The sequence below is a fragment of the Leuresthes tenuis genome, unplaced genomic scaffold, assembly GCF_036924035.1.
Source record: "Leuresthes tenuis unplaced genomic scaffold, fLeuTen1.0.hap1 SCAF_10, whole genome shotgun sequence".
NCBI lineage: Eukaryota > Metazoa > Chordata > Actinopteri > Atheriniformes > Atherinopsidae > Leuresthes > Leuresthes tenuis.
Genome location: NW_027325364.1, coordinates 15460527 through 15473347, shown reverse-complemented (window position 1 = coordinate 15473347; position 12821 = coordinate 15460527). Strand labels below are relative to the sequence as shown.

The 12821-nt window shown below is 40.2% G+C and overlaps 2 protein-coding genes across 4 annotated transcripts in view; one reads left to right on the top strand and one right to left on the bottom strand.

Moving 5' to 3' along the window:
- Window positions 1-101: 101 nt before the first annotated feature.
- ccdc12 (coiled-coil domain containing 12) lies at window positions 102-8375 on the bottom strand. The gene is made up of 7 exons (XM_072394374.1): window positions 8258-8375; window positions 5082-5155; window positions 2375-2454; window positions 1356-1417; window positions 1238-1272; window positions 1072-1148; window positions 102-459 (listed from the first exon to the last, which is right to left on the bottom strand). Exons 1-7 carry the CDS (start codon window positions 8339-8341, stop codon window positions 380-382), a joined length of 492 nt encoding a protein of 163 aa, XP_072250475.1. The 5' UTR covers window positions 8342-8375; the 3' UTR covers window positions 102-379.
- A 1486-nt stretch (window positions 8376-9861) lies between these two features.
- The window catches only part of nbeal2 (neurobeachin-like 2), a 36740-nt gene continuing 33780 nt past the window's right edge, over window positions 9862-12821 (top strand). For all 3 annotated transcript variants that reach the window (XM_072394373.1, XM_072394371.1, XM_072394370.1), the window contains exon 1: window positions 9862-10415. In XM_072394373.1, the coding sequence (XP_072250474.1) occupies window positions 10341-10415 (75 nt within the window). In that variant the 5' untranslated portion in view covers window positions 9862-10340. The remainder of the gene's footprint in view (window positions 10416-12821) is intronic.

Below are 12821 nucleotides of genomic sequence, written 5' to 3'. Positions count from 1 at the left end.
GCAGAGTATTACAACAATAAATATATCATAATAGAGGATTTTAGAAATATTTCTCACCTTATGTTAATATAAAGAATTAAAATAAATAGAAATAACCAGACAAAAATGTACATTATTTTACTTCAAATCTTAAAAAATATAACAAAGAATTTTTACTGGTTGTAATGGCAATTAACCACATATACAGAATGTACTATTACATGGAAAATAATACTTCACTTATATGAAGCCCTGACAGGAAACATTTACTCCCTGCATGATGAAACCAGCTGCCTCTACACACACAGCCCCCCCCCCCACACACACACAGGACAGTGTAGTCACAGTAAACCGAGGCCATCCCTGTTCAGTCTCCTTTTTTCCCCGTAACATCTTGTATTCAATCTGAGTCTCCCTCGTCAACTCCTCCTGCTCCCACCGCTTCAGCCAACTCCTCTTCGTTGCCTCGGAGACGATCTCCTGGATGGACAAACATAAAACCAACCGCAAAGTCGGTGTGATCACGAGCTTGATTTTTGGGTCAGAGGTCTGACCCATGTTTTATTTACTGAACTAAAGAGCGGAACAGCAAGGTTTTCTTATTGGTTATATACCACTCACAGTTGGTGCTCCCTGCAGACAGGGAGCCGAGTCACTTTAAATTGCAAATATAGTCTATTCTCATGCATAACATAGCAGCTAGATCTCAACATGAAAGATGTGACTGTTGTTTGTTACCATGAACACTATTTGATTTGATCAAATAATTGCAGCATGTTGCTTTCTTAAAAACAGGCTTTTTGTGCTTTAAATAAAGACTTAACACTATCTGCTGAAACCAAAGGAAAACTCCCATCACAGTTTAATGTGGACTGTATTCCCCTGAGAGCTTCCACCTATTTTTAGACCGTGGATCATCCACCAGAAGAGGAATCTCACCACTGATCTTATCGGATGGAAACAAACCGTCTTAGTCGGGGAGCCCCAAAGCAATTAGCCTCATAATTCCCGTCCAGCTCAGGCACGGTTACCTCAGCGCTGTCATGAACATTCTGTGATAAAGATCAAACACACGGAGTGGGAAATACTAACGGATGAGCTCAGCGATGGCTCTCTGTGTTCTCCTCTCCAGCTTCTCCAGTTTCTTTGCCACATCACGCTTCAGATCCCTGAATTCAGAATCACAATGCAAAGAGGAAGTCGGTGACCACCTTCGTGCAATATACAGCCTGGAGAATCATTTTAGAAAAGGTCTTACCAGTCTGGTTTTCTTGGAGCAAGGTTGGCCAAATCCTGTGGAAAGTTGAACAGTTGTATGAGACGAGCGAAGATGCTTCAATAACTAAAGTAAAAAGCAGACAAAAGGGAATGCTCACCACTTCTTCAATTATTGGCTCTGGATTAGCTGCCTCCAACTGATCTTTTACTTTATCTTCCACTGCAAACGAAGAATATGGTCATAGATAACCCAGCAGGAGTCTGAGAGCAATACTTATCACGGAGAGCTGATCACTGATGACCTTCTTGGAGGCAGTTCAGATAAAAAAAATACTTCATTTATCTATTTCCCCAATCAGGACAATCGGTTGATAAACCGTTTTGACAACTTAGCCGATGATGTGACAGACAGCGTCAGCAGGTAACACAGATGAAATCGCTTGACAGACAACATGGACAGAAAACTCGCAGCAAAGAGTTCAACATCTGGGGTGCAGAGATGCTGCTTGGTTGTATGTCCAGGATTGCATCATCTGTTAGAAACCACTACAATCCCTCCTCCTTTAACGTTACCTCTCTGTCTGCAGTGTCTGTCTGCCTTTTGAGACAGAAAGCCCTCTAAAGAAGCATTAGGAGTTGTTCCTGCGGCCTTGTCTCTGTCAAATAATTAATGCCTTCCAGATATTCCTGCTGTATCCTCCTGAGGGCTCCAAGTTTGTCCAATTTTGTTTTCCAAGGGAGGAAATTATTTAAACTTCCTCTTCCTTTCTCTCCATTCTGTTCCCGCTATGCATCTTAGACACCTTCTCATTTACTCATCTCGATTTGGGGTCTTATTCTACTACTTGGACTTTGGAAAGCTCAGTCAGCTGCTCCCACAAGCAAAAAACTTTCCCACTGACATAGTAGCATGCATTCAGCACATGTGTAAAAAAAAAATAAAAAAAGTGCCATATTTTTCAGCACATATCATTCCAGCAGCCCAGCATGCTGCCCAGCATGCTAACCAGTGTAGAAAAATGCTTTTTAAAAAAAACTCACATCATTTTTTCAGGGAAAAAAGCATGTTAGAAAATCTCAAGAAGACACAAAGATACATTTTGCAGCTAAAATGCAGCCACAGTTAAATTATAACTGGACTTCAACAGAATGTCGTAAAAAATCCAAGAGTTCTCACCTGATGCAGGTTTAGCTTTGGGCACCTGCCTCTCCTTCAGCACTTCATCCTCTGGAGTGTAATTCCTCAGTTTCAGCTCTCTAGGGACGAAAATACAGACCAATTTAAATGTACTTTTATTTGTTTGTACAGTCAACATCTCCACACTCTTACTAGTCCAGTAGGTGGCAGTGTAGGCAAATGTATTTCCCTATAGATTATAGAGCATAAAGGACCATCTGAAATCCCTTCACAGCTGCACATCCAATGTCAAAAGGAGGCTGGGTATAATGTCCCCTTTTATCCCTGTGAACACATCTGATTAACATGTTCCACCTGCTCCTGGGCAAAGACTCGAGTGGAGCAGCAAACAGCTGAGGAATTCTTCCTTTACTGTTGAATTATGCCGTCTTTCATCGCATCTCAACACAGAGGAATTCTTGGCGAGTTTAGCTGACATCTCTGCAGATCATACAGAGGGTCCAAAGGCAGAGGCAAACTGTTTTCTGTACAAGCACGGACCAAAACGCTTCACAGCTCTTCTGACCTTTACACGAATTTGTGGTAAAGCTCAAGAAGGTAAGCTCTCGATGGATCCACCACACACCAGCTGCCAGACAAACAGAACAATGCCTTGTATGGATGGGTATGGGCAGAAAAGCTACTCAGGATCTGCTGCTGGCAGGCTGAGGACCACTCTTGGCTTCACAAGTGTTCTGTACTCTGCATATCAGACACTTGAGAGGCTGAGTCAGCTGAGAAATATTCCTTCTTGTCCATTTTTTAAACTTTCACGTCAGTTTTAATGCAAAAAAAAGAAAAAAAGAAAATGTCATGAGCAATCAAAACTAACTGAAACTGAGTATAATCAAACTGATATAATGTATTCAAACAAGCAGGAAGAGACATTTTCCAACAAGCCATTCTTTAACAGACCGAGAAAAGTACGGTAAGACTAGCATCCCCACTTTGGCCAGGAACCGTAGCATATCGTCTCCCTTCTCTTTCCCAACATTTGCAGTCGTCTCTCTCCAATTGACTCTTCATCTAAAGGCATAAACACGCCACAAACTATACTGCAGCAAGCAAGGGCGTGTTGAGCAAATGATCAAACGACGCGAGGCAATTTCATGAGTGGAAATTCTGATGCAAGTACAGTTGATGAGGAATAACCAAAGAACCGACAAAAACAGTTGGTTTCGATTTTAATTTCCGTCTCTGGTCTAAAGGTGGAGCTGAAAGAAAGAACGAACAAGACATCATGCAAATTTAACGGTTCTACATCCAGTCGATTATGACGTGTGTAGAGGGAAGAAGTAAATGTCAAAAGGTCACGAAGGTCACGAAGGTATGTCATCAAAGGGGCATGAACAGGACAGAACATTTATATGAAGGCATTGAACTTTAAGCATTGAGCTTCCACAGGGAAATTTGACGGTCTGGAGGTCAGACCTCATCAGGAATCATTCTCTGAGGACCATTAATATTCAAACTAAATTTCACACCACCTCACTCAGTGAATGTTAAGATATTTCCCCCGAGATTAAAATGCAGACCAGCACAAAGTTACTGAAAACATCTTTTTTAAGTGTCATAATCAGCAAAGGAAAAGACGATGGGTAAACGTTCTGCCTTCACAGACTTTTGTTCTTAGCTGTCCCTTAGTCTAATGCTTCCAAGCCTTTGAAGTGTATTTATTACACATTTCCACTCGTAGGCTATAGGCTGAGCCTATGACGGAAACAGAGCACTGACCCAAGTGTGGCCTGCCCTAAATGTTTAGAGTGAACTGTGAGGAGGAGGAAAGTGTTCAAATGTTTACAATATCAAGCTACCTGCCCCCTTCGCCTGTGTAAAAATAACAAACTTTTCATTAGCACATGACATTGCAAGCACACTGCATGTAATAGCAACCCTTCTGTGAATAATGAAGGTCCTTTCATCTTGCCTTTCGCTGTGAACTAAAAACAAAAGACATCTTTACTGCACTTAACATGATGCAGGAGAAAAATCTGCATGGTGCGACTTCTGCAACTAATCAATCTATTTCAACATCTTAAACTTTCATTCATTTAAATAACCTCAGGACAAACACTTTGACTGTTTTTTTTTCCTTTCATGCCTTCGGTTGGCAATTTGATCTCCTATGAAACTTTAATGCTGATCACAGGATACATTACACCCCCACCCTGCTGCAGAGCATAAAACCCAGACTGCATTCAACAATTTCTTAACGCACAAATCTCAATGTTGGGTTCTTAACCCGAAGACTGTTTCCACCCTCAGGAGGGAGATCTGTCCTGTAGTACTGGAGGAAATACAGCGACACTCCCTCAGGTGCAGTCAGAGCAAAGTCATTAAATATAAACAATGGAAAAAAGGTCCTGTAGGACAGGAAAGATGACTGCTCCCACCTACCAACTAACGCAAAGTTGAGCAAGCTGTGGGATATTTGAGCAGCTAATAGCGCCGGGCTGTGGTCCAGCCCAGTGTAAACACTGCGCCTCACAACCTCCTCTGACATACACTCTGGTGTGAAGATAAAGGGCAGAAAAATGCTCCGATGATGCACTTCCAGATTAGATTCAGTTCCGTTTGTTTAACCGAAAAATGGCTTCAGTCAAAACGAGGAGCAATAGAGAGCAAACAGTGAAGAAAGCATGACAAATATGAAAAACATTTGAGAGACGGACAAACGAATAACATGCATTTAGTAAAGTGGACCAACCTGTGCTTCTCTTCAGCGGTCTCCTCAAGCACAGCTTTTTTGTTCTCTGGCTCCCCATCTTCCTGCTCTCTGCCCTGTGAGAATATCAGCACACAGTCTTTAAGACTTTTTGTCATTTAGCTGACAGTATTCTTACAGTTCAAACAGCAAGAATTAACACAGCATTCTGCCTTAAGCAATCAATCTTGGGAATAATCTAAAATAAAACAGACAACTTCTGATCATTTATATAGGCTTTTATTCCTCTTAAATAGCAAACATTAAGATAGAAGTAAAGAGTAGAAATAAGAGTTGGCATGAGCTGTGGTACGTCAGCTCACTTTGGATTGAGAACAGTGGACATGTGGGTCAATATTTGCATTGAAAAACAAAATAATATCCGTTTGTAATGTCCCATGATTTGAGAGTCAAATAAAAGCATTTACATTGCCAACGCCATTACTTCTGACAACGAGATCTTTAAGAGTCGTGGTTAAAGAAACAAGATGAATCAGGAAAATAAGATCAGGGTTTTTTTTTTTTTCCGTCCGTCCCTTCCACAAAGATTTTCCAAACGTGTTGCGTGCACAACAATGGATTTCACACACTGTGTCCAACTCTAAACCATCCACGTGTAAATACGGAAAACTGAATTATGAACAAGATTTGCAGAAATTCACAGAAAAATAATATTGACCCAAGGGATAATGTGCAACAAAGGAACTCGAACCCCTCCCCGCTTGCATTTTCCTGAAGAGGCTTCCTGTCCACCTGCTAGAACAATTCGGGGCACTGACTCATTCTTGAGGTGCACTAAAGAAGGACAACAGCTACAGACTTGAGGAATGTCAACAACCATTTATCAAACATTGCTGGCCTTGTGAAACGCATTCTGCTAAACAGTAGCTTGCACACTGAATAGGGTTTCCTCTGCAAGAATGTATCTACAGCACTGAAAGACTGCCTTTTTTACTTTTTTGTCAAGCTTTCCAACGGATTTTCCTCAGATCCCCTTTTAAAAGAGAATCCCCTTTCCTTTTCTGCCTCTCCACTGTCACGTGAAAAAGAAAGTACGCCCAATCTCAACCATTAGGTTTTATGTATCAAGAGATAATACAGAATCATGCGGTACTTATCAGGTCTTCACACGAGGTAAATACAAAACCTCAGATGAACAATAGCACGTGACGTATTACAATGTGTCATCGTTTATGTAACAAAACTAAACCAATATGCAGATTGTGTGATAAACTAAGTACATCTCAGGATTCAGCGGCTTGTAGAACCATCTTTGGTGTAATAACCTGAAGTAATTTTGTTCCGTCTGAGGTTATCAGTCTCACAACGTTGTCTAGAAATGTTGGCCCACTTTATAACGCTGCTTTTACTTAATTGAGGTCTGAACTTTGACTGGATCATTGCTACACTTTAATTACTTTCTTTATCAGAGATAGATTCTATTGGAGATTTGCTGAGGAACTTGAGGTCATTATCCTTCTGCATGACCCAATTCAAAATGTATGGCCTCACATTTGACTGTAGAATTGTTTGGTATGCAGAGGAGTTTGTGGTCTACTAACTGCTTAGTGTCCAGGTCCTGTGGCTGCAAAACAAGCCCAAACCATCAGCTCTCCACTAACATGTGCTGTTATATTCTGTTTGGTTTTCATCAAACATGTTGTGTGTATTTAGACCATACATCTCCACTTTGGTCTTGACTGCCCAAAGGACATCGATATATTAGTCTTGTGGTCTGTTCATCTTTGCGAATCTAAGCTGTGTTACCATGTTCAATTTCAAGAGAAGAAGCTTTCTCTTGGCAATCCACCCAAACAACTTTAACATTTATGGAAACAGTAAGGGTGCTCACAGTTTTTCCACACACCACATCCGCATTTTGGCTTAGCTTTTGTTAAATAATTAATGCCCCAATGTATCATGTGTTGCTCTTCATCTGAGGTTGTATTAACTTTCCTTTATGAACTGGTAACAATCAGATGACTATTTTTTTTTAATTATATCCTGGAAAGTAAAGCCACTAAAAATAAAGAGTGTCTTTCTTTTCCTTGTCACTACTGTATGTTTAATTTACAACTGTGTGCCATTTAAAGTTACGATCTAATGATCTCGATCACCCTCCGCTGAACACAATTGGATACAATCAGGTGTAGCTTATTCACACCATTGTCCTCAGGTCAACTTCTTGGCGACAGTTTACCTTTATAGCTTTTCTTTTGGTTTGGTCTGTTTGTTGTAGGATTCAGGGAACTAATTAAGAATATGTTCAACTTCCAGCTACTAGCAGAGTATTGCAGGAATCACCCATAGCAGTCAAAATGATGACATTATAACCAGATCGGTATAATTTCAGCTGACTTCCAACATATCGCATGACCAAAGGTATCCTCTTTATTCAACAGAATAAAAACAACTGTGTGAAAGTAAAAGAAATCTCAATCTCAAAACACCTGAAAACCACAGTTTAATGCCCCCATGAGAGGAAGAAATTTTGAAAAATCCTCCTTTTGAGAATTCAGGAGTTTATATAATAAATAATAATTTCCTAATTTTCTTTTCTGATCATATGTTTTATCATATTTTAGGGCAACAAAGGGTGGCTCTGTATACACTGGTTATATTTGGGAAACTGATTTTTTTTTCCTTTCTCAAAAACTGAAAAATAAACAAAGTAAGATTAATCTTTTTTAAAGACAGAGAGAGGATCGTTGCTCTCATCTCTACAGCATGCCCCTACTTAGCAGTTAGCTATTGAGACCCTGACTAATAACTGCAATTGATCTATAAGGAGATTGACCTTGGAAATGTAGAGAAACTAATTCATCCCCTTTAATCGGCATTTTCCACTACAGTGGCAGTCAGATCTTATACAGAAACGCTATGCAACGTAAAACACTGTCCATGGATAGCATATTAGCTTATACCACACACGTCAAGTATTCAGCTGCATTCATTTAAATTAAACTTTAAAAGGATATCAAGTACATGGCCAAAAAATTACCTTTTAATAGCTAAGCAATAAATCCCCGAGCTATAGTTACGTTTTATTTGCTACATAAATATGCTAAAGTTAGCCACAAGCTAAGTCTATTAACGTTATCTTCACAGCAAAAGGACGACTTTTCGAGAGGTTTTGTTACTTTTATCAGAAACTATACAAAAGTAGGTGGAAAACTTACATGAAGTTGTTTATCTCGAAGCGCTTTTAGCCTCTCTTTTCTCTTAAGAGCCTGTTCTTGAAGCGACCCAACATTTTTCTCCATGTTTATCTCCACACGCCGCTCGATTCGCTCTGAAATCTATTAACGATCCTGACTGAGGCTGTAAAAACCGTCTATCGAGCACATCGATTGCATTGGCCTGTTGCTTGATCGCGTGATTTTGTTTAATGTCTGTGGTTAATTTTCTCTCCAGTCATCATTTAAATTGGTTGATTTTGATATACAGATATGTATATGATATGTCTATGAATATATATTCATTCACAGGTAAGGTTATTATTGAGGATTAAAAAAACGAGCTTATTCATCCATGCATTGTTCCCAACATGGCATACTTTTTTTAATTAACTTAATTTTCAGGTACCTACAGAATGTTTTTTCTACATCTTCTCAAATATCACATTTTTCCGGTCTCACCGTCCCGCTTGCTTATGGTCACAATGTCAGGTCCTGTTTGGGAATGTAGGCCATTGCCATGGTAATACAGCTGCCTCGAGCCGAGTCTATCCTCCTGGTGATCAACATTCGTGCGTGACAACACAAACCTGGTTGTGGTACAGATGCCAACCATCTCATGGTCATAGAAACTTAAAAGGAAAACACCTACAAATCACTAGTCTTCTGTAACACACGCATGTCACCTTAAAACAGTGTCAGTATAACGCAGATCAAACATATGAGTTAACAATACATTCAATACAGCAAGTGTGGATCAGATATGGCTAAATGAGCAAAATAGAGATTAAAAAACATGGCAAACACACGATCAACTCAAAGAGGGTCAAAGAAGAGCCATCAAACTTAACACAGCTGGGCTGATACATCATTTGACATATGCCAGTATTATACGTGTCTATTATACGTGTCTCACCTCACATTTTTCACTCAAGAAGATTATTTTCAGAGCCGAACTGTGTGCGATTGATTTTGCTGAGAAATAAATTATTTATTTTCCAACACAGTTATGTACAATACATCCACATACTAGTTTCAAGGTCCATACCTTCGAATAAAATACACTTTTCCTCCTTAGAATGTTTTTACACTTGTGTACACTTTACTGCTTATACTTGTACACTTTTCCCAAAATAATATTTGGAAAGCTGGGCATTGAATCATCTGATGAGTTCACATATGGGTTTTCCACTGTTTTCAGACTCGTTTTACCCACGTAGACCCCTCAGCGTCCAGCCTTCACCAGAATTAGATGGAAACGAAGTGTATTACTTATTTATTACAACCTACTAAACAATGAGGAAGCTATTATAAGTATTAAAGTATGAAGTTCACGCGTGTGTTTGTGTGCCTTCATGTTTTGCGAAACCAGCGGCTCATACTTCAAAATTACAGCTTCACTGTCAGCCTGTAGGAATTGCGCCGTTTTATTCAAGAGAGTTGTGAGAATTTTCATTTAGAACATTTTTATTAGTTTATTCTCCATTTTCAGTGGGTAGACATGTCTGCTGAATACATTTTTCCGATGTGGACTCCTGGCTGTGTTTATTTGTGCGTGTGTCTTTAAGAATATCAGCCTACCTGTGAGCTTGATCTACAGTCAACTCCTGACTGAATTTCTTGTTAACAGTAGTTTATCATTCACTGCTGCTCATCTCGCATCAAAAAGGACTGTCATTTTTCTCCTCACTGAACTGTATTATCTTGGTGCGGAGAGGATGGCATCTGTGGCTTCCGTGGGAACTCTCTCCAATAGGAATCATGCAGCAACAAGCTCGCTCTAAATGCGGACATGGGTGTTTCTCTGGGCATTTATTTCCACGCATTTTTGTTCCTGCTTTCTCAGTGTCGACACTGAGCGCACCGTGGCCGCATTTACACCGTCACGTTTGTGCGTTTTCGCGTCACTCGGATAACTTTGCGTGTCGAGAGCGAAAGCACTTTTATTTGGATTGCTGTGCGTGAGGATTTGCAGGAATGGCTCACATGAGCGTGCTGCGTCCCCCTGCCTTCAGGAGACAACTTCAAACATCCCTGGCTCTGGTCGCCGCTTTCATGGTTTTGTAAAAAGAAATAAGGGGAGACCATGAGCAGCCACAGGGGCGGCGGAATGGCATCGAAAGAAAGGCTGTACGAGCTGTGGATGTTATATTACACAAAGGTGAGTGCAAGTACGGAAGAGCTGAGGGTGACACCTGTTGTCGTTGCTGCCGCTGGTCCTCTCCCTGAACTTTATAGGTAGACTCGATAAACACATGATAACAATCTGTGCGATCTATTATTTTCCGATCGCCAGTGACATGTGGCCCTTCTCGTTGGTATGAAATCGTTCCTATATGAGGAAGTCACATATTTTCGCGTCATTGTACAGAAGTGGGGTTTATTTACCTAATGACTTAAGCTGTCTTGTGCAAACTAGAGAATGAGATCGTGTCACATTTTTAGACATCATCATTTTTAGACATGCTCTTTCCAAGCCTTTCTCACCTTTGGAAAGCAAAATTTGCTATTTGAAACACTGGGTCATCTACCTGCGATGCAGGTGTTTCTGAATCTACTTCCTCTTCCTGTTACTACCTGCATTTCTTCCTCAATTAAACACGTGCATCCTGAACCACGACTGGATCAATTAGTTATAGAGCCTGTTTAACTATGTTGTACAGGATTGCCATCATTAGCTGGACCACGTATATGTTTTTGCCGACAGCAGTACAATGTCCATCATACTATAACTCATTGATTGGGTTAGACATATTATTGCGTTCTCTCTGTGTTCTGTGGGGCAATTCGGTCTAAAATGTTGCACCCCCGTGGGTGTGACTGCAGCTCAGCTGTCTGGTGCTTTATTAAAGTCCAACATGTTAGCAATGGAAATAAATGAACCAAATCAATATATTGCTCATGTTCTCAATTCATTCTCTTCTCGATGGAAAAAAAAGACAGTTTGGCAGTGAGTAAATTATTATTATTTAATGTCTTTGCAATCTGCTTCCATGCCTGAGGGCAGACCTTTTTACAAGTTTGCAAATACCATAGGCTCAATGCAGACTTAGAGACTCCTCCCTTATCATCACAGCAGATCTGATCTTGACAATGATTAAGTCTAGTTATAACCTTGCACGTTTTATCATAATGAGTGTTGTTTAAATATGACTAATCCAAAAATATGAAACCAGCCCAAAACGTTTTAGAGTGAGCAAATGTGTAAAAAGTGCAGTATGTCCTACATTCCATTAACAGGCTAAGTTAAAAATGTATGGCCTCTTGCAGCATTTATTGTCAAAGTAGTCATTGTGGCCACTTTTGGCAGATCCCAGAGGAAGTGTGTTTCTAATCCACCCTGTTACCTCTCCTCTGGGTGGCCGCTTTATGTTTAGCAGTAGATTTACTGAACCTTTTTGGTTGTGCAGCAGATAAAATTGTAGTCTTTGCTGCTGTTACAACCCATTGCTCGAAAGAGTCATTAGGGCAATTGTGTGTGGGTGTGGAAGGCATAAGTTGCCCTAAATCTGACTGTGACAATTGTCTGGCATATGAGACCACTTCCTTATTAAGCTGCTTCTCGGCGCTCTGTCTCTTCTCTCAAGTTGTCCTCACAGATAAAAGAATTAAGCTTGTGATCGTCTCTTTCTGACTTTGTGAGTGGCACACACACGCACAAACAGTTCAGAGCTGTCTTGGAAGTTTTGGTTTTTCTTGGGAGATAATGAGTCTACAATGAAGGGCAGCAGAGCCCAAATGTCACCACCCTATGTGACTCATAAGAACACAACAGGCGGCAGAAAAGCAGCAGAACCAATTCCCAGCCTCTCCTTTAGACACCACCGCACCATTGTGTCTAATGTTTTCATTATCTGCCTGTTAGTCGAGTTGGCAGAGACAATCATTTTTCAGCTGGACACATCCCTTTTGTGACTCACAGACCTTGCTCTGTTGTTCATCACACACCTAGGAACGTTTTGACTGTTGCAAATCAATCAGCATGGACAACAAACCTGAGCTTCATTTTAGGTCTTTTGTTGAATCTGTAAACAAGCCTTCAACTGCTTCCCACAGGCCATAAGTTAAAGCTTAAGCTTTAAGTGAAGTGTTAAGATAACACCGTTGTATAATTTTTCACTTATATGTGAAGAATTATTTAACCATTAACAACTTTTTATGCAGGATTTCAGCACAAATATTTATTTACAGTGTATTGTACTGTGAGACTTTAATGTATATTGAACATTTGATAGATCCCGACAGCTGATTCCAATGTGTTTTAGTACAAACTGTCTCTCAGCTGTCATTTTGTATTTGCAATAAAAAGGCACAACTTGTGCAGGCTTGTCATTGATAAAGGAGCTCAACTTCCTCCGATTGTGCAAGAAATCACACACCCCTCATGAGGCTTTCTTGTTCAGGGACTTCTGGGAAATATTTAAAGACACCGTAGTTTTACAGGATGCAAAGACAGAAATCTTCTCTGAAAGTGACTAAACAGGCACTAAACGATAAAAATGCTGATCATGTTCTGGATTGCAGCTTCTCTCTCTTTTCTTTATCATCCTGTGTGGATACACTCACA

Excerpts from the sequence above, each read along its gene's own strand:
- ccdc12 (XM_072394374.1), bottom strand. The coding sequence starts at position 8,341 with ATGGAGAAAAATGTTGGGTCGCTTCAAGAACAGGCTCTTAAGAGAAAA. Across the intron at positions 1,273-1,355 it reads AGCCAATAATTGAAGAAGTG|GATTTGGCCAACCTTGCTCC; the intron begins GTGAGCATTCCC and ends AACTTTCCACAG. Across the intron at positions 1,149-1,237 it reads GCTCCAAGAAAACCAGACTG|GGATCTGAAGCGTGATGTGG; the intron begins GTAAGACCTTTT and ends TTCTGAATTCAG.